The following is a 22795-nucleotide window of genomic DNA, read 5'->3' as shown; positions in this document are numbered from 1 at the left end:
GCGGCCCTTCACACCTGTCTCCACCAAAGTTGAAATGAGGCTGTGTATGTATTTTCAACCTGTGACGGCTGGCAGTGACTCGGTGCTCCCAGTGGGTTACCTGCTATGGACACAGGTCCCCTGCAGCACCTGCTAGGCGTCCTTGTGAAGAGTCAGGAAGACCCAATTGCCTTGTAACTCTAATTTTGATTTATGTTTCTTGAAAATAAAACAAAATAAAACCATGATCCTTACACAAAGGAAATGTACCTTTTTGATTTATTGCTTGTTCTTGGTCTGTATTCATGCGATTCATCCTCAATGCCATTTTGCCTTTTATACCAGTCAAATAATGTACGTAGAATGGAAGGCAGGCAGTACTCAGAAAGCGAGCTCATTGAGTTGATGACCTACGGAGGAAAATGCAGGTGATTAGAACACTGGTAGCACCACTAATTACTAAGAAACTTTTTATTTCACAAGTAACCCCAAGCACTACTCACTAAAATATTTTCTTACATATCACAGTCCTTTCTTTCATAATCTTTATTAGTACATTCCCAAGAGCCTGTCTCTTAATGGAGACAGATGTTCCTCATATAAGAATAATTTTGTAATTCAAGAAAGTTAATTATTTTGACTCCCTTTCATTCTAGAAATCAGATGTTAATTGCATACAGGATATTCATGGAACCGCAAAGATATTATGTTCCCATGTTCGTCTACCTAAAGTAGATGAATGCTTCCTCTGTCCTAAAAATGTTTGTTGTATAAGTATATTAATACAATTACATTAATAATTTACATGAATTAAACAAATCTACCCCCATCGCCAAATAACCTAAGAGATAATAATAATGTATGGTTTTGGACAATAATTACTCATTCATTCATTTGAAGTATGCCCCAAATTAGACTCAAAATACAAATGGGCAGCAATAATGTGCCCCCTATTACATTAAAGGCAAACTTCTCCCTTTTTCTTTAAAGAACAAACATGCTCTTGGTAGAATTGTTATTCTAATTTCCTTATCTGGAGAGAGTCCTGATTTTTTAACTGATTACTATTTAAAAAAACCAAAAAACACTTCAATCTATATCTCATTATCCTGTGCAAAAGTTTCCACAAAATGCCTCATAAATTTAAGTATAAAACCCAAAAATATAAAACTCCAAGAAAACATAAGATAAAACTTTTGTGACTTTGGATTAGGCAAGGATTTCTTAGGTACGGCCCCATAAGCAAAGTCCACGATAAAATTTGATATAATGAAACTTGTCAAAATCAAAAGCTTCTGCTTTTAGAAGAATACAGTTAAGAACGTGGTAAGGGACAAGCCACAGAGCGGGAGAAAATATTTGCGAAACACACATCTGACTAAGGCCTTGTCTCCAGAATATGTAAAACTACAATGAAACAGGTTTTAACTACCTAATTAACAAACTGTATAAGCAAATTATAACACCCAGAGTTGAGTAGTGATAAAGTGGACGTGTTCATATACTGCTGATAGAAAAGAAAAAAAAAAAAAAACAGGCATAACATCTCTGGAAGGTAATTTGGAAATACATATCAAGAACCTAATAAAAATCATTCTCAAGGCCACTCTTAGAATTTATCTCAAGTCCATAATTAGAGATAAGCAAGAAGGTGCAGGACAGCATTACTTATTACAGCAAAAGGATGGAAACCACATAAATGTCCAGCTACATGTAAATGCTTAATAAGATGTGGAATTTGGTGCAGACCATTTACGAAACCATTAAAATCATATTTTTAATATAAATATAAAAATATGACATGAAAATGTTCATGATATGGTATGTGAAAAAAATGAAGAATCATTTAATTGATATAATTCCAATTTGGTAGAGACACTATGTAAGTACACATATGCAGAAAATAGGACCAGGAGGAAACATACTAACATGTAGAGTACATGTGAAAACCAGGGGTTCTTAGGCCAGATCCACAGAGGGAGAGGGAGGCTGGGAATTTAAGAGAAATGAAGATGAGTTTACCTGGGCTTATTTTAGAAAGGGTAGAAATTTGAGATGAGACTCAAGAAAAAAAATAAGCAAAGACTCAAGGTAGAAAAAGCCTTTAGTAATGAAGGTACAAAGTAACTGTTGATGATTATCATAATCGATGTGACGAAGGTTTTGAGTGAAACGAAAGAAGAAATATCTGACTGGTGTGAAGACTTTATTTTGCCAGAGTGAAGGAACAGAATGCTGAAAATTTTTCTTCTCTAGAAAATGGGAAGACTCTAAAGATTTTTGAACAGGGACAGAAGCCCATACAAATTGTGTATGGGGAGGTTAAATCCTCCAAACGGTGGGGTGAGGTGGAGGCGAATTCACACACATGCTTGAATTGCATGAGGTGACGGCAGTCATTGCAGGCATTCGGTGATCTCGGCCTGAAAGGCAGAGATGGCAGAAGAAATGGAAATCCTTAGTTAACTCACAGTATTTCTGCAGTTAAGCAGGCCAGGCTTCACTTCCTTTTATAAAGCAGGAAATGAGAGCAAAGGGAGTTAAAGTGCTTTGTGTCAATAGGATTTTCCACTGTCACCTTTAAAAGAAACCTTAAGATTGAACAAAATATTTATTGCTTTCTTCCTCACATTCTACCTCTTCATAGCCTACTTCATGCTCTCTCTCCTATAATGATGGTTATATGTACACATACAAAATTGTACATTATCTTTAGTTATGAGTTAATATAAGGTAAAAATAAATAGGCTATTGCGTTCAGCCTGCCCTGTAAACCTAGTCAGCATGAACTTTTTAAAACTGAAGAGCTATCTAATTATTTAAAGAGTCACTCTTACCCCAACTCTACACAGCCAAGACATATTTTTCCTGCTGCGGTCATGAATGCAACAGCAGTAACTTTTCAGAAGAAAGCTAATTATGATGTGGCAAGGTAGTAATTCACTAATTCTCTCTAAAGTTACCCCAACACGAGAAAGGATATTTACTTTCCTAAGTCACCATTATTTAAAATGTTTTGAATTGAGAAATGAAGGGCTTTCCTCCCATAGAAGAAAAAGTGATCAGAATTCAGTTTCTGATTATGGGATGACGATCTTAATTATTACATAGGTAATGAAATTTCAAAGCATTACAATTGTATTTCAATAATTTAAAAATACTTGCGTAAGTCTGGCGAATCTAAGGAGACATGATGACTAAACATTCATGTGGTATGCTAAATGGTATCTTGGAACAGAAAAAAGGTATCAGAGAAAAAGAAAGGAAACACAAATAAAGCACGGCACAGAGTTTAGTTAACAATAATGTGCACGGAAGCTCTGCATCCCTTCCCCAATAGCTTGCCCTACACGTCTCTTCATCTGTATCCTTTGCAATGTCCTTTATAGTAAACCACTAAAAAAGCCCAACACATAAAACAATAATGTACCTATACTGGTTTCTTAATTGTGACAAAAGTACCATGGCAATGTAAGATGTTAGCAGTAGGGGAAACTGGAAACTGCCTGAATTATCTTTGCAACTTTTCTGCAAATGCAAAACTATTTCAAAATAAAAAAGTTTATTCAAAAAACACGTGTGGGATATTTACAAGCTCTAATATTCACTATAGACCCATAAGAGAGACTGAAACTTACGTTTGACTCCTAAACATCTCTAGGCAATGCATACAATGTTCTGCTACTTCACTCATGTGGAACCCCCATTCTCCATAGAGAACTTCCATAGTGTTCATCAGACCTCATCTATAATAATTTCTTAAAATATATTTTTTTCTCCCCATTAAAAAGTCACCCTGAATCCATTCTTGGTATTAGATCTACTGGGCATACTTTCCATGGCAAAACACTGAGACCATCTCAGAAGGGATGAAAGGTCAGCATGGGGTGTATGTGTGTGTTTTTCCATCTTTCTGTTACTGCCCTTCTGAGCCCAGGCTTTCAGGAAGGAAGGGTGGAATCTGCAAAGACCTGGCCCTCAAAGCTCAGGAAGGGAGGAAGGTCTAGCTGGCTTCTTGGTTACTCAACTCCTTCATTTACGGGAAGCAGAGCCAATGGTAAGATGAATTCTAGCTCTGTGCTGCTGCTGAAAGAGGGCAGGCCCATTGACAAAGATGTTCTTGTTGCATTTAAATGATCATATTCTTCCACCATAGATGAGCTAGTGAGCTAGGTACTGGGCAGCATGAAGAGATGAAGTGCACAGAATCACAGAACTATTTCGTACTGGTGTTTTCTTTTTTGGGGGGAAAGAGAAGAAAACTAAAAGTACTTTGTAAATGTTTTAATGTTTACTTTGGCAGTTTATGTATAAATAGGCCAAAAGAGACTGTTATGCTGCAGCTAAGACATTGATTTTTCATAAGCATTTTATTATACTTGTTAAATGCAAAGAAGGAAACTTTACACATAAATATTTGAATAATTACTCAGTGGAATCATTCCATATTTTATAGTAATAAGACTGGCTTCTTGTAAATGGTACATTTAATGAATAATTTTAAAGCAACTGCACTGATGGTCTAATTCTCAAACAAATTCAAGTGGTCAAGCAACTATGGGGGGCCACGATACTCACTGTGTAATACCATAACATGCTGATATCTTTATTTCAAATGCAATTTATTTATACTTGATCACATATCATACTATTGCTAGATTATAGTATTTGATGAGTAATGACAAAGATTTAAGAATAGTTTCATAGAAAAACTTAATATCATAAAAATCTATACACCAAATGTATTTTTTTCGTTCAAGTTAGGAAAAGATCATTATTTGATTTTAACATCTTGGTTCATTTCATAGAACGCAGTGTACCACTAGAGAATAATTTAAGCAATGCTGACTAACACTAACTAACACTAATGTAAATCCAATGCCAGTTAAATTGCTTCATTCTTAATTGCTTACATTCTTTATTTATACATTTTAAATAGATTTTCATTAAATTGTAGCATTAGAGTCAATGTTGAAACACTAGAATTGCATCTGCTTCCTTTTCTGGAAAATTACTACTACCCAAGATGGTAAAAAGTGATTTTAGCTTGTTTATAGAGGTGTGAATATGTTTTACCATGTGTTTCCTGTTTACAGATAGTATTTAAACATATTAAGAAATAAAGTAAACAGTACATAAGTACACAAGTACACAAAAGTACATAAGACATAACATCTGGAAGAAAACTTTAACTGAAGTTACTTAGAATGTTTGGACAAATTATCTGCAATTCACAGAAACGACAGTAGTTAAGAATGTAAGTCACACTCAATTGCAAATAGTTACAACTTAACGTTCTCAGAACCCAACATGTGATGGCTGACCCCTCATGTGCCATGTTTTCATATTCTAGTGTATTGGACGATCAAATGATCTTGGGTTCAAGTTAGTACTCTGCTTCTTATAGCTACATGAGCTTGGCATGCTACCATTTCTCTGATACTTCATGTTCTCAGCTGTAAAATGGGACTAAATACTTACCTCACTGGGATTTTATGAGGACAAATGAGATGCTATAAAATGTGGGGCACATAATAAACCTTCCAAAATGTGTTTCCTTACTTCATTTCCAAATATAGAAACAGGAGCATTAAAAAAAGAAGACAAAAAATGACTGAGATGAGATCACAGGCTAAGTTAATAACAGAATAAGTAACAGAAGTTGTTGTCAGAATTTTATTCACCAGAAATGAAGAAATGTCACTTTCTAGGTATATTGTGGGAACCTGAAAAGCCCCACCTATCCCGTGTCCAAGCACAAACTCCCAGGGTCTTCACTAGAACACTTGCAACTTAATTTGTGTTCCCATTCTCTGACTCCAGCAGATGTAAATACAATGCCTGTTGCCTGGCGCCTTGCAAATGCTTACATTAGAGGTCACTGAGCAATGTTTGTTCTACATTAAACCCTTGAGAGAAAGGTAGCAAACATTTAGCTCCCTGAGTTTGCTGCAGGCAACAGCTCACTACAAAGCCAATGGGAAAGGACACCGAGGATAGTAACTCATGACTATTCTGGACACAGAATCAATCAACTGAATAAAACCAATTATTAACTCAGGATCCTCAACTGCTCTGAGAAAAGTGTTGAGTCCAAATATAAGTGGGTTGTGACGAATGGACACAACCCTCTGCAAGAAGGCACAGTGTGAAGCTCTTGTACCTCATTCGGTATAAGAGGGTTCTGTAAAACACACGTAGCCCTCATATGATCCTGCTCTCCCCTTTCTCATCTAAATCTCAATTATCTGTCTTTCTTCCTGACAGATTCTCAATCACCCATGCAATGCTGATGCTTCCTCTTCCTGCTTCACTGCCAACTCTCTTCTTCTCCCCCTCCTCCTCCCCCTCCCCCCCTCCCCCTCCCTCTCCTTCTCCTCCTTCTTCTTTTGAGATGGAGTCTCACTCTATTGCCCAGACTAGAGAGCAGTGGCACAATCTCGGCTCACTGCAACCTCTGCCTCCTGGGTTCAAGTGATTCTCCTGCCTCAGCCTCCTGAGTAGGGAGGACTACAGGCATGCACCACCACACCCAGCTAAATTTTTTTTTTTTTTTGTATTTTTAGTAGAGACGGGGTTTCACCATGTTGGTCAGGCTGTTCTCGAGCTTCTGACCTCAATAAGCCGCCTGCCTCAGCCTCCCAAAGTGCTGGGATTATAGCAGTGAGCCACTGCACCAGGCCCCAACTTTCTTCTTGATCCCTGAAACCCGATTTCTGTTCTTGCCACATTATTGGCACCTTTATTTGAAAAACCAGCAGGGACAATTCAAAGGCCAACCAATGTCCTTTTTTTGCAAAGATTTCCCTTGAAGTCTCCTGAGCAAATGACAGTATTTACCAGGTTCTCCTGGAAAGGATTTCCTCCCCAGAATCCTATGATGTTGCCCTGTCTTAATTAGCTTCCTGTACTTTCTCTTATCTTCTATGCTGTTCCTCATGAAATGCCAAGCATAGTAGGACAATTCATCTGTGACAATAAGGATCTGAATTCTGATTGCTCTGACACATGCTCCTTTGCAGAGTAATCAGACTTTATTATGCAAAGAGAAAATAACTTCCACTTACTGTATGAGACTGTTTTAAAAGCTGAAATAATACTTCAGACATAAAAACATTGTACAGCATACAATTTTTGGTATTATTTAACACATTGTATGTTTATATCATCATTAAATACTATAAAAGCAAAGGTCCAAAAGCCAAGGGCAGAGCAAATCAACAAGCAAGCATTTGCATGTAGCTGGAAGGTATGTGAAGGAATATTCGTTTACGACTTCGTTTATCAGTCAGAATTTTCATTTCTGCGAATAACTGTATCTAGTGGCTGTCATTCATACAATCTCCAACGGGCAAGGGTCACAAACTCCCTCAGGTGAGAGTTACTTTGGAGTGGTGTTTCTTCACTTTTAAAAATGGGCTCACATGATATTGGAGCTGCATTTGATCATCATCCACCCGGGTCCGCGTTCATCACAGCTGGATGAGAAGTTCTTTGTTGTTGGCTATTGTTTCTTTGGAGAATCTGAAATAACATGCTGTGGACTTTCATTTTAAAAAGATGTCTGTACAAAGAAAAAAATCACTTGAAGGTAAAATGGTGAGCTCACCATGCCTTTCATTCACAGACGCTCTCCACAGATGCCAGCTAAGGAATTCATCCCTGGTACCATGATTATGTTCTAGCACACTGCTTTGTCATTTAGGTACTGCCAATCATAATCAGCCACTATAACTTAGCTTGTGAAAGCAAGCTTCAAAGTATTTAACATTAGTCCATCGACTATGAAAATGCACACTCTACATGTCCATGAACAGCCACTGCAGCAAAAGCCTTCCTCGAAGCCACTTCCAGTGAGCTCCTAACTGCTAACCTCCAGTTCTTCCTGGTCTACATCTTCCGTGATGTCCCTGCATCAGCTGCTGTGATGGGCCATCCCTGCCCTAGAGAGCCCCATCTCCTAGGCTTCTCCCACTTTTCAAACTACCCTTTTTCTAGCCATTCTTTTGTAGATCCCACCTCCTGAAACTAAAATTGTTATGATATTCTTCACTCATGTAATCTGTCTGACAGTGTTTGTTGAGTGACCACATAACAAACTGAACCCCAGTTATTTTTCGAGATATTCTACCTTCCCCGAAAACTCAGTATGCATACTGTTTTGTAGCCTTCCCTTGTTTTCTGCCCCCAAGCATAGTTTCTTCTGCTTGAAGAGCTCATAGTCCATAGAAAATAATCTAGGCCCTTCAGCATGGCTTGTACGACCCACTGCAATGGGCTCAGTCCACCTTTCCACCTTCATCCCCAGAACTCAGTTCTTTTCACCTTCAACTTCTCCTTTGTCTGTGAGACCCCTGCTGCCTGGCATACCCTGGCCCAACTTGTTCATCTGGATAAAAGGTTTCTTTGAAATGTCACGGCTCCTTGGTTGCTTCTTGTAACACACACCTGTGTACCTTCCTAGCATCATTAACTGCTCCTTTATCTGAGTTCCTAGAGCACTTGGCACAACCTCTATTATAGCCTTTACATTGCCACATTATTTGTGTAGATAACGGTCTTCCTTCTGGGATTGAGAATTCCCGGAGGACAGGGCTCTGTCCTATTCATTTTCGTAACTTCAGTACCTCGTACAGATCCTAGTATGTGTTGGGCACTCATTGTTTGTTTAATTGAATGGAAATCGCTCCAAATCATATTTAAAACTACAGTTATCCTTTGTTTCTCCTTCTCTCAACCAATATTGATTCTTCTTATATCATTTTGCTTATAATTATCCTTTCTTATAAAAGTCTCACTCCCTTCATTTTAGTTTAGGCCCTTTTAGCTTCAAATCTTCATCAATGCCATGCTCCCCAAATGCCTTAGGCCTCTCCATTACTGCCTACATGACCACTCTCTCCTTAAAGCTAACATTAAGTTGCCACCTTGATACTGGTATGCATACAGCCGCATCTCACTGGCATTAAGATCTTCCTCAATCTGATCCTTTCCTACCTATGCTGCCTGATCTCTTTTTTAACTTCCCCCAGACTGTAGGAAATGTTTGTTCATAATGGAAAACTAGAGCATACCTCTCAAGGGGTTACCTGATTCTGAGTGTATGGGGGCTCTACACCTGTCAATGCCTTTGAGCTATTTTAAAATTGTATAAATGGTAGATACCTGATAGCAATGCAAAATAATTCTTGTCTATAGACATGAAAAACTGTCCAGTGAAGGTTCAATGGACTTCCCTCCCCCACATAAAAGAAGCAGTTTTGCCTCTGATTGTATTCATTTCAATGCTGATTTATAAATGTGTCTGTGTTTTGGAATGTCTTAACTGGTTGTAACATCCTTCACTAATAACAAGTTAAAAAATGTTTAACACAGGTTCATTTTAAATCTCTATGTGAGTCATATTTTTGCCTGTTTTTGAAGATTATCCTTTAACAATACATGCCTTCTGCATCAACTAAATTGATCCATTTCTAAGTTCCTCAAAGATAACTGATAGTGTCATTTTTCTGTTCAGGACCTTTGCATAAAATATTCCTTTCTTCTGAAATTTCCTATCTTCCTCACCATCAACACTCAGCAAATCCTACCGATTCTACTGTTTTAGGCACCTGATAAACCTTGTTCTCATCTGGACGGCATTTTCTAGCTAGGCACCTGGCCCCGAGGCCTGTGTCTTCTGTCCCTGAAGTCTCACCATGTTTACTGTCCACGCCATTCAGGCGGCACTTCTTATACATGCAGGCCTATGTCAAAGCTGGTTGTGCACTGCTTGATCCTCTTCTGGATCTGGAGCTCCTGGAATGTGAAACACCTTCCTGGGGACCACATTCTTACATCTCTTTGTCTCATATAAAACTTTCTGTGTATATACACACATATACACATGCACAGTGTTTGCTAAATTACTTTATTACCAGAACGATTTTTAGTTCATTTGACTCACTACGCCCTGACAAGTTACTATAGCAATTTAAAACAAATAGTGGTAGTATATATATCTTCAAATGCTGTTGGAAATCTCTTCTGCCTTTATTGATTCTTGTTACTGGTATGACTTTATCACTAGCATAGACCGGAGGTGATAGCCCATACTGCTCTGCACCTCTGCTGCCTGCTCCATGAAGGCCTCCCTGGCTCCTCAGGGTAGGGTGAAATTTGCTCTCCTGAGGCTCACACCAGCTTTAGCTTACTTACTAGCCTGGGGTTATCATTTATTTGATTGTAGCTTTATTTTTCTCTCCCACAAGACTCCCGTGGTGGGGCCTCTAGGGCAGGCACTATGCTTCCTTCCTGTTTGTTTCCGTGAGTTGGCATAACGCTTGGCACATGGTTGCCGGGAGGTAGGCGCTGTATAACAATGGAAAAAAAACCTCACATTCCTGAAATTTGTGAAAAGTGAAATTCTGGAAATGAGGGCACAAATTCCTAGTTCTCCAATGTGTAAAGCATTCACTAGTATATTTCTCCTACTAACACTGAGTTTTAAAAATCCTATTTAGACATCTTATCATTCACAATATCTTTTTTCCAGGTTTCTTCTTCTTCTTTTTTTTTTTTTTTTTCTGAGACAGAGTCCCACTCTGTCGCCCAGGCTGAAGTGCAGTGGCGTGATCTTGGCTCACTGCAACCTCCGCCTCCCAAGTTCAAGCGATTCTCCTGCCTCAGCCTCCCAAGTAGCTGGGATTACAGGCATGTGCCACCATACCTGGCTAATTTTTGTACTTTTAGTAGAGACGGGGTTTTGCCATGTTGGCCAGGCTGGTCTCCAACTCTTGAGCTCAGGTGATCCACCCACCTTGGCCTCCCAAAGTGCTGGGATTACAAGCGTGAACCATTATGCCAGGCGCTTCCAGGTTTATTCTCACAGAGTTGGAGTGTAATTCAGTTAAATTTAGAGATACTAAACCAATAAAATTATGAGTGTAAAAATGTAAAATATACAAGAAAACATGAAGTTTTAGCTTCTAAATATATACATATATTTAAGTTCAAACTGGAAAATTGGCAAATTTGAGGAGAAACCCACAGTGGGAAAGAAAGAGGTACAGAACTGTAAATAGTTCTACTTTGGGCATTTTGGCTAAATATCTAGTGGATAAATCTAGCTGTTACCCAATAAGAGCTTTTCTTCTTTTTCTTTTCTTCTTCCTTAGGTATAAAATACCCCATTTTTAGATGGACACAGTCGCCCAAAGTAAAATTTCTCCACCTTTCTTATAGCTAGATGTGGCCAAGTGATTGACATTTGGCTAATTGGATATAAGTAGATTTGGCACATGCTATGTTGGAAAGTTTTGCTTTTTGTTTTTCTATAATTCTTGTTCCATTTCTCATTCTGGCTGCCTGGAATATAGATGCAATGGCCAAGCTCTAGCAGCCATACTGGACCTTGAGAATGTAAGCCATACATAAGAAAGAAAAAATCATCTTGCTCAAGAAGATTTTACTTTATATGCCATTTGTAGCCAAAGCTAATCACAACTGATAAAATATTTTAGATCCTTTACCTGCTGAAAACTTCCCTCTCAACTCTCATCAACCTAGTTTTTAGAAACAAAGATTATGAAGTAAAAAGCACAGGCTGTACAGTCAGAAACAATAAATTACAGTTTTGGCTCCTTCAGGTTTGAGTCATATAATATTGGGAAACTTCTGAGACATCATTATTATTGTCTCTATATTAAATATAATATCATATTAAACATAATGTTATATATCCTATAGATATATTTAATATTAACATAATATATTAATATTAATGCAATCATATATTTAATGTTACTATAATTTAATATTATATTTAATATTAATAATTTACATTTAATATAGAGATAATAATGTCACCTTTTTGGAGTTGCTGGAGGGACTGAGTGATGTCAGGTGAGATAATATGAGAAGGGGCTGGGTAAACTATAAAGTATTACATGAATTTGTTTTGCTTCTATTTCTAGCAAGAAGAAAATGAATCATGGGCTGGTTAGGTAGAGGAGTGAACAGGGCCATTCAGGATTAGGCAGTGAAGCAGTAGATACCCAGCTCTATATACCCTGTGGTTCATGCCAGTGACATTTAGAAGAAAGAATTTGATACAAATATCTCTTAAACAGGAACCCACTGTATGTTGTTCAAAGGATGCACTTAGCATAGTACCTATCATACAAGTACTAAATAAATGCTATCTCTACCAGTACAACTACTCCTACAGTTACAGCAATGGAGTCTGAACCACTCGAGGTGGCATCTCCAGCATGTTCTTTTGCTATAGGCAGACCTCTGTGGGAACCCAGATTAAAATCCTGCTGTTTGGAATAAAACTGTATAATTTGAATGTTTAATGCCAAAGGACTAAGAGACCTTGCTGTATTCATGGCCTTACCAATGGAACTGAAATTCCTAGAGTTTGTTGGCTGCAACAGCAGATGAGCACTGTTTTAGTGCTGCTGAGATTGGTAATTGATAAAGAACAAAAATGTATTCAGCATAGTTCTGAAGGCTGGGAAGTCCAAGATCAAGTCACCAGCAGGTTCACTGTCTGGTGAAGGTTCAGTCTCTACTTCCAAGACGGCTCCTTGAACACTGTGTCCTCACATGGAGAAAGGACCAAAAGAGAGGGGCTCCCTGTGTCAAGACCTTTCATAAGAGCACCTAATCCCATTCATAAGGGAGGAGCCCTCATGGGAAAATTACCATTTAAAGGCCCCACCTCTTGATACTATCACATTAACAGCAGCTGAATTTTGGAGGGTACACGTTTGAACCACAGTAAGCACTTTCAAAAGCTATTATACTTTGCCAACCTTTTCCCCATTGAATCTACAGGTGGACCCACTTTAGTCAAGCTTCTCTATGGCCTTATATTAGTCTGTTCTCATGCTGCTAATAAAGACATACCAGAGACTGGGTAATTTATAAAGGAAAGAACTTTCATTGGCTCACAGTTCTGCATGGCTGGGAGGCCGCACAATCACGGCGGAGGGTGAATGAGGAGCAAAGTCACGTCTAACAATGGCAGCAGGCAAGAGACAGCAGGTGCATGGGAACTCTTCTTTATAAAACCAACAAATCTCATGAGATGTATCCACTGTCATGAGAATAGCATGGGGAAGACTGGCCCGCCATGATCTTATTACCTCTCACTGAGTCCCTCCCATGACACGTGGGAATTATGGGAGCTACGCTTCGAGGAGAGATTTCGGTGGGACACAGCCAAACCATATCAGGCCTGAAAGTCTTGCTATCACTTTAAAACAGGATTAGATTTTGTGGCTTGTCCTCTCTCACAGTTCATTTGTGAGTTTATGATGTAATGATCAGAGGACAATCCTATGTGTCCTATTTGAAAGTTCTTAGTGACCATCTTACTATTGGTTCACGCTTAAAGGGTCTTTAATACACAGAGATACGTTACAGGGCAGGGCTTCTCAAGCGTTAACGTGCATGTGAGTCACCTGGAAGTTTTGTTAGGTGGCGGATGCAGCAGTTCCGGGGTCAGGCTGACAGTCTGCATTTCTAACAAGCTCCCAGGTGATGCTGATGACACAGATGCATGGACAACACTTGGAGATGCAAAGTTAAAAGTTATACAGCTAATTAAGTGACAAAGGTGGGATTTAAACCCAGGTCTGTCTAATTCCAAAGGTCATGTCTTTTCCACAATACTGAGATTCAGAAATAGAAAGCTGAGTAATAAATGAGAAATTGTGTTTAAGCCCAGTTATTTCGGATTACTATTACCTGCAAAGTTAAAATTTAGGACCGTTTTCTCAGAGAATAAAGAGAGGTACATTAAGCTGGAGAAAAATGTTTTTGAAGAAAGGACAGTGATAATTTAATAGGATAAAGAGACAAAGAATATAAAATAGAGTGGAAAGATAATAGAAGACAGGTGATAAGTATTTACATTTTTTTTTTCGAGATGGGCTCTCACTGTTACCCAGGTTTGAGTGCAGTGGTGTGAACTTGGCTCAACTGCCACCTCCGCCTTCTCAAGTGATCCTCTCACCTCAGCATCCTGAGTAGCTGGGACCACAGGCATGTACCACTATGCCTGGCTAATTTTTTTGTATTTTTGATAGTGGCAAGGTTTCATCCTGTTTCCCAGTCTGGTCTCGAACTCTTGGGCTCAGGAGATCCACCTGCCTCGGCCTCCCAAAGTGCTGGAATTACAGGTGTGAGCCACTGTACCCTACACTATTTACATTCTTAAAAAGCTACAACTTGCCACATTTCCAAAATGGTAACCCCAAACATCATATACCATATTCACCAAGGGTCTCTGACCACCTCGGCACCTGCCAGGTGACAACAACAATGGACAATGTGACTAGAAAAGATAGCATCATGGCACAAAGAGATGAGGCCCATCTTCCATTTCACCAGCATTCTGGAAAACGGCCAGCTCGGCTAGCAACAGAGCAAGCCCAGAGCCACGCCACCCTTGCGGGGCTGGCTGTGAGCATAAACCTGTGAGGTCTCCTTCACAGAACAGCTCATAAAATAGAAAATGAAGGATTTTGTCGGTACAGTCATGATGTTTCTGGATCATACAAGGCTAAATTTGTACAGCCAGGGAGACTTCCTCTGGATTTCATATTAAAGGCAATTTCAAAGCCCTACAGAAAGTGTACACCCTGTGTGTTTTTCATTAGACCATAAAAACACCATGCTAGCTCAAGCCAGGGAATATCCAGCAGTATTTTGTATCTGACGTTGGCACCAACTGACATTTCTGAAGAACATAGTGCCTTTTTTGTCATTAACTGCAAAAGTTTAGGAAACTTCACAAACATACCTCCGGCCTCCTTGGATGTCCTGTTATCCATCATTTTTAAACGTGCCAAGGACCTTCCTGAAGTTACTGAACCAGAATCTATCAGATCCTGATATTGTACGTTTATTACCTACTGTTTAGAGTTGAATGTTCTTTTACTAGTCCTAACCTATTTTCAAAGGACTTACTTTGTATTTATTCTGTCTTAAATAATTTTGTTCATATATTATTTTCTCTATTAGAATCTTAAGATCCTATACTGTGTTATACTTATCTTTTAGGTAGTATCTTTCTCACAAGAGAGTGAATTCTTGAAGGCCTAAAACTTATCTTAGATTTTGTATCACTAGTACCTAGCACAGCGTTAAGCAAATAGTAGGCCTCCAAAAAAGTGTTGGATGAAAACAAGAATAAGCTCTAGTGTAGAGATCTGATCATCACATAGCATCATTTATTTAGAAGAATCTCAAGTTTTTAAAGGAATGGAATTTCCTTTAAACTCTTTTCTTGGTTTCTTTAATTCCAATATCTAAAGATATAGGAAATAATCAATTGAAGACCTACTCATATTATCCCAATACTTTCCAGTTCTTTTTGGTTCTAACCGATAGACATTTACTGAACAGCTATAAACCACAACCATGAAAACTGCAGGGTACAGTTCTTAAGATCACATACCCGTATCCTCTTTGAGGATGTTCCTCCATACAACAATAGTGAGCATGCAGGCCCTGCCTTGCGTGAATGCTGAACTAAAGGAAAACTAGCATATAACATATACATCACATACCTGATCAAACTGGGGGTCTTCTCCACGTTGCAGGGATTTTGTCAATGGCTTTTCCTACAAAGAAAAAGAATATATGCAAGAATAATTATTAGAGTCTCTTAAATAGTATAAAAGAAATGCCATTATTGTTCCATTTTTCCTCACTCATTTCTCTCCTTATAGAATGAGGAGGTGCCAATTTTTAAATGAGTGAGGAATTCTCCCTTAGGTATTGTAACCATAGTAGTTATGTTTGATCATTACTGCCATGGCTCTTGCTATTTATCTTAATATATATCTCTTAGACCAAAACATTAAGAATCTGATACTTAGGGAAACTCATATTAAAACTACAATGAGATATCACCTCATACCTGTCATAAGGACTTTTATCAAAAAGAAAAAAAGATAATAAATGTTGGTAAACATGTAGAGAAAAGAGAACTCTTGTATATTGTTAGTGGGAATGTAAATTAGTAGAGCCACTGTGGAAAAAAGTATGGAGGTTTTTCAAAAAATCAAAAATAGAACTACCATATGATCCCTCAATTCACCTTCTGGGTATGTATCCAAAGAAAATGAAATCAGTATCTTGAAAGATATCTGCATGCTCATGTTAACTGCAGCATTATTCACAATAGCCAAAATATAGAGTCAGTCTAAGTATCCATCAGTGGATGAATAGATAAAGAAAATGTGCTATATATACACAATGGAAGGCGATTTAGTCTTAAAAAAGAAGGAAATACTGTTATTTCTGACAACATGGACAAACCTGGAGGATTATTATGCTGCGTATATAAGCCAGGCACAGAAAGACAAATACTGTACAATCTCACATAAACCTGAAATTAAAAAAAGTCAAATTCACAGAAGCAGAGACTAGAATGGTAGTTACCAGGGGCTGGTGGGTGAGAGGAAATGGAAGATGTTGATCAAAGAGTACAGAGTTTCATTTAGATGGGAAGAATAAGTTCTGGAGAGCTACTGTAGAGCATGGTGACTGGTGACTGCAGTTAATAATGTATTGTGCTATGGCCTCAATGTATCCCCCCAAAATTCAGATGCTGATACCTTCAAAGTGATGGCGTTACGAGGTGGGGCCTTCGGGAGGAGATTAAATCGTGAGGGCAGAACCCTCCCGAGTGGGATCAGTAAGAGGCCCTAGGGAGCTTGTTCGCGCCTTCTGCCATGTGAAGATGCAGTGGGAAGGCACCATCTATAAAGGAAGGGGGCTCTCACCAGACACCAAATATCCCATGCTTTGATCTTGGACTTCTGGGTATCCAGAACTCTGAGCAATAAATGTCTATTGTTGATAAGCCACCTACTTTATGGTAATTTGTTATAGCATCCTGAATGGACTGAGACACATTGTATACTTGAAAACTGCTAAGAAAGTAGATTTTTAAATGATCTCACCACAAAAAAAAAAAATTCATGTAACGTAATAGAAATGTTAATTAGCTCGATTTCCTCATTATACATATATCAAAACATCATGTTGTAACACCATACATAAACTTTTTATTTGTCAATTAAAAAAAAAGAATCTGATGTTATAAGTGGTCCTATGTCTTCAATAGCAACAATATAATAAAAACCAAAAAATTTATTTGAAAAATTTAATATTTATCTTGGAACTTGACAGATAATAAAAAGTTGAGGCCAGGTGCATTGGCTCATGTCTGTAATCCCAGCACTTTGGGAGGCCGAGGCGGGCGGATCATGAGGTCAAGAGATGGAGACCATTCTGGCCAATACGGTGAAATCCTGTCTCTACTAAAAATACAAAAATTAGCTGGGTGTGGTGGCACGTGCCTGTAATCCCAGCTACTCGGGAGGCTGAGGCAGGAGAATTGCTTGAACCCAAGACTGCACCACTGCACTCCAGCCTGGTGACAGAGCAAGACTCCATCTCAAAAAATAAAAATAAATAAAATAAAAATAAAAGTTGAAAGCAATTCACTATTTCAAGTTCCTAGATTTAGAAGCAAAGTAAGGTTTATTTATTAGACTGGTACTGAGGGAGAACCTACCAATCATACATTTACCAGGTGTAACTGGTGAATTTGGGGCATGTGATTTGTCTTGCACCACATCTAGTTCTCTGCAAAAATAGTATCAGTAGTAACAAGAGTCTACTACAGAAACAATTCTCCCTAATTATTACATCTTTGTTTACATTAGGAAGCCTTAACTGATCTTCCAGCAGAGCATTTTTTTTCAATTCAAAGAGTTTAATTCAGACATTATTGACATTTTGAGAACTCCAGAAAATGTAACTCAAAGCAAGACCTCAGTTTTCCAGACCGAAATTTCTGAGGAAAATATTCATCATGAACAGTCTTCTGTTTTCAATCCATTTCAGAAAGAAATTTTTACATATCTGGTAGAAGGATTCAAAGTATCTCTTGTAAGTAAATTAATTACATGGTGAATGTTCATTCACACAAGGAAATAGAGGTTTTACGTTGACTGTATTACATGTTTTCAAAATCATATTTCTTTGTACTCTTTCAGAGAGCTTTTTAAAACTTGGACAACTTGAATTTTTAATTATTGAATAATATATATTGCTAATTCACCCTTTTCAAAATGACTCAACTCATGCAGCATTGCTTTTTAAGCCTCCAGCAGAGCATTTTGTTACTTATCCTTATTTGTGTGTGTGTGTGTGTATGTATGTGTGTGTGTACATCTATATACACACACATATATACACATATATACATATACACACACACACATATATAAACATATATATATATATCTTTGCTATGGACGTTCATTCTGATCCCAAATTTGATTTAGGATTAGAAACAATGCAAAAGTTATATATAAAAAAATACTAAGTTTTACTTTGGCCAGTGCAGGTTCCCTAGCAAGACTCCATTTACATTTACCTGCTCACCTAGACCCTCTCACTGTGGGTCTAATCATTTCTCCTCCACTCACAAAGACGATGTAACTTAAGGCATATACAAGCCCCACCCCTGCCCCATACTGTCCTTGTTCTTGAAGAAATGCACGTGGTGGTCTTATCCTGCAAGTCTGAGGTTTCACCAAGAGCCTTACAAATCAACTACTTTGTCTCCATCATAAAATACACAGGTTCAAAACGTGTATTCATGAAAAACACAGAGAATGCTGTGTTCTTATGGGTAACATTTTCTGTTCAAAGTATACTATCTAGATATAATGAATAGATACTATATGTTTATTCATCACTCAACAGTGACTGAGGGTTCACATGCGTCAAATGCTACATGCCAGGGTGGAATACTGAAGAACACATGATACCCGCTACTGGGGAGAAGAGTCGAATCTGAGAGGGGAAATGTGGTTAATTTCCTCTTCTGAGTGTTGTCGCTATTTGTTCATTATTCAAACCTCAGCTGAACTATCACTTCCTCAGGGAAGCCCTTCTCTGAGCCATCCCCCAACACCTGGCACATGCCTGCAAAGCCTCATGTATTTGTCCTTTCACTGACCTTACCATAGAGTAAAATCACATCACAGTCATCATCTTGTGCAATCACACACTCATGAGTGAGGCACCGAGCACCATCCCTGCTAGGTGGCAAGCCCCAAAAATGCAGAGACCTCTGTTTCTCTCAACACTTAGTCAAAGGACAGAGCATGGCTTGCCTGACGTGCAGCATTCCACCCGACAGGGAGCATGTGACATGCTGTGAACCTTCAGACACTGTTGAGTGATGAATACATATAGTATTTATTCATTATATCTAAATAGTATACGTTGAACAGAAAATGTTTGTTTACTCATAAGAACACAGTATTCTCTGTATTTTAGATGAAGACACATTTTGAACCTGTGTCTTTTGCCATGGAGACAGAGTAGTTGATGTGTAAGGCTCTTGATGAAACCTCAGACTGGTAGGGTGAGACCACCATGTGCATTTTTCGCTTGGTGCTGGCTACGCATTTGCCAAATTAATAAAAGTTCTAGGACAGTGGTATCCAGTTTCTTCAAATACGAAAATCCCTTTATTTTCTGTGTATATGTCTTGTTTTAAGTTTAAAAATTTTTTAAATACTTTTTATTGTGGTAAAATATACATAGCAGAAGATTTAACACTTTAAATTGTACAAATCAGTGGCATTAAGTACATTCAAATGTTGTTGACATCATCATTATCTATTTTATGAAGACCCCTTTTAGTTCCAGAAATGTTCAAAAAGTTCTCAACCAGAAAACACACACTCACACTCCAAACATACAAGATAGTAATTTTATTTTAGTATCTATAGTTTAAAACTATACAGAATGACAAACAGCTAATACTACAGCTCCAATGATACTTTTAAATGGTTCTAGGCTGGGCACGATGGCTCATGGCTTTAATCCCAGCACTTTGGGAGGCCGAGGTGGGCGTATCACCTGATGTTGGGAGTTCGAGACCAGCCTGGCCAACATGGTGAAACCCTGTCTCTACTAAAAACATAAAAATTAGCTGGGCATGGTGGCAGGCACCTGGAATCCCAACTACTTGGGAAGCTGAGGTGGGAAAATCACTTGAACCCGGGACGCGGAGGTTGCAGTGAGCCAAGATCATACCACTGCACTCCAGCCCGGGCAACAGAGGAAGACTTCAACTAAAAAAAAAAAAGTTCTGTACTAGAGTAGCAACAATACTTCTTTTATACATACTAGAAACATGAGAATACATCTACATGGGAGACCTTAAAAGCCAGACAAACGATAACTTGGCACACCTGTGGGTCTGTAGACCCTTACAACAACCCAGGAGTTCACACAGTGGGAGCACGGAAGGCAATCCTCTTTCACTACTACCTAAAAGAGGATCCTGCCACAGCGGGGAAAGAAAGGTGACTGTGTCCACCCACATCCCAAAGCTCCCCACAACTAGAAATTATTTTGTCCCACTACAAATTAGACGGGAAGCTGATAAACATGATATTTTACACTTACACATTTTTGCACACACATGAAGAAAACAACACGTTGTCAGGCTCACTTTCTCTAACAAGCGAAGTTGATATATATAAGTTGTTGCCATACATAAAAGTCAAGTCCATTAGCTAAGAACTTGGGGTCAATGCCTCAATAAAATAACATACTAAGTCTTCCTTAACTATTTTTACACAAATATACTTTTTTTTTTTTTTTTTTGAGACGGAGTCTTGCTCTGTCACCCAGGCTGGAGGCAGTGGCATGATCTTGGCTCACTGCAGCCTCTGCCTCCTGCATTCAGGAGATTCTCCTGCCTTAGCCTCAGCCTCCGGAGCAGCTGGGATCTCAGATGCGTGCCATCATGCCTGGCTAATTTTTGTATTTTTAGTAGAGATGGGGTTTTGTCATGTTGGCCTGGCTGGTCTTGAACCCCTGACCTCAGGTGATCCACCCCGCCCTCGGCCTCCCAAACTGCTAGGATTATAGGTGTCAGCCACTGGGCCTGGACACAAATATACTGTCTTAATCATATTCTTTGAAGACTCAGCTTAAATGTCACTTCCCAGATGAAGCCCCTCCCCAGTTTTCCCTGGCAGAGTCACCTGTTAGTTGTCACACAGTACTTTATTTGCACCTATTCTTGTCAGCATTCCCACCATGTTGTCACTTCTCTGTCTCCTACATAACCCTAGTACACAGCTGGAACTTATCAGGGTATGTTAAATGGCTGACTATATCTGTATGCATTTGGAAAGATAGCTTTGGGCACAGAGAATCAGGTTCACATTTTAACATTATCTAGATTATCTTTGCATCAACATAGATTTTATCAGTGAAATGAGGCTTAAGAGTACACCTAGGGGAGAGAGCACCATAGTGGATAAAAAATAAGGAGAACAAAAGATGAAAGGAAGAAAGGGAGAAAGGGAAAGAATATATGAAAGAGGGAGGAAAGAAAGGATGAGTGAACAAATGAAGACAGGAAGGAGGGAAGGGAGGAAAGAAGGAAGGAAGAAAGATGGAAGGAAGGAGGGAATAAAAGAAAGGGAAGAAAGGAAGGATGAAGGAAGAAAAAAAAGAGGGGAGGAAGCACAGAGTGATAAAAAGAGAGGAAAGGATAGAGGCACACTTACTCCAGCTCAGAAGAGAGCCATCTGAATACAAGGGAAAGATCAGTAGGTCTCAGGCCTGCTTCAGAAAAGAGACTTGGAAATCTAAGACCTCAAAATATGAAATGACTACAAGAAAACATTGGGGAAAATCTCCAGGATATTGGTCTGGGCAAATTTTCTTGAGCACAGGCAATCAAAGCAAAAATTAACAAATGGGATCACATCAAGTTAAAAAGCTTCCACACAGCGGCCGGGTGGGGTGACTCACGCCTGTAATCCCGGCACTTTGGGAGGCCGAGGTGGGCAGATTACGAGGTCAGGAGTTTGAGACCAGCCTGACTAACATGGTGAAATCCCGTCTCTACTAAAAATACAAACATTAGCTGGGTTGGGGGCCCACGCCTGTAATCCCAGCTACTTGGGAGGCTGAGGCAGAGAACTGCTTGAACCTGGGAGGTGGAGGTTGCAGTGAGCCAAGATTGCACCACTGCACTCCAGCCTGGACGATAGAGTGAGACTCTGTCTAAAAAAAAAAAAAAAAAAAAAAAAAGCTTCCACACAGCAAAGGAAACAATCAATAAAGTGCAGAGACAATCCACAGAACAGGAGAAAATATTTGCAAACTATGCATCTGAAATGGATTAAGAACGAAAATATATACAGAGTTCAAACAACTCTATGGGAAAAAAAAATCTAATAATCCAATCAAAAAATGGGCAAAAGACTTGATTAGACATTTCTTAAAAGAATACAAATGGCAAACATGAATATGAAAGGTGCTCAACATCACTGATCATCAGAGAAATGCAAGTCTAAACTACAGTGAGAAACCATCACACCCCAGTTAAAATGGCTTCTATCCAAAAGACAGGCAAAAACAAATGCTGGCAAGGATATGCAGAAAAGGGAACCTTCATACACTGGTTGGTGGGAATGTAAATTAGTACAACCACTATGGAGAACAGTTTGGAGGTTTCTCAAAAAACTAGAAATCAAGCTACCATATGATCCAGCAATCTTTTCCAAATACTGAAAGGAAATCAGTATTTGGAAGATCAGCTCCACATTTGCTGTAGCTCTGCACACAATAGTCAAGATTTAGAAGTAACCTAAGTGTCTATCAACAGACAAATGGATACAGAAAATGTGGCACATTTATGCGATGAAGTACTATTCAGCCATGAAAAAGGAATGAGATCCTGTCATTTGCAGCAACATGGATG

The 22795-nt window shown here is 38.8% G+C and overlaps 1 protein-coding gene across 3 annotated transcripts in view; it reads right to left on the bottom strand.

Moving 5' to 3' along the window:
- The window catches only part of FRY (FRY microtubule binding protein), a 272666-nt gene that overhangs the window by 183946 nt on the left and 65925 nt on the right, over positions 1-22795 (bottom strand). For all 3 annotated transcript variants that reach the window (XM_050766803.1, XM_050766805.1, XM_050766804.1), the window contains exons 3-4: positions 15543-15596; positions 250-389 (exon numbers count right to left, since the gene is read on the bottom strand). In XM_050766803.1, the coding sequence (XP_050622760.1) occupies positions 250-389; positions 15543-15596 (194 nt within the window). The remainder of the gene's footprint in view (positions 1-249; positions 390-15542; positions 15597-22795) is intronic.

The sequence above is a fragment of the Macaca thibetana genome, chromosome 17, assembly GCF_024542745.1.
Source record: "Macaca thibetana thibetana isolate TM-01 chromosome 17, ASM2454274v1, whole genome shotgun sequence".
Taxonomy (NCBI): Eukaryota; Metazoa; Chordata; class Mammalia; order Primates; family Cercopithecidae; genus Macaca; species Macaca thibetana.
This window is presented reverse-complemented; position numbering and strand designations above follow the sequence as displayed.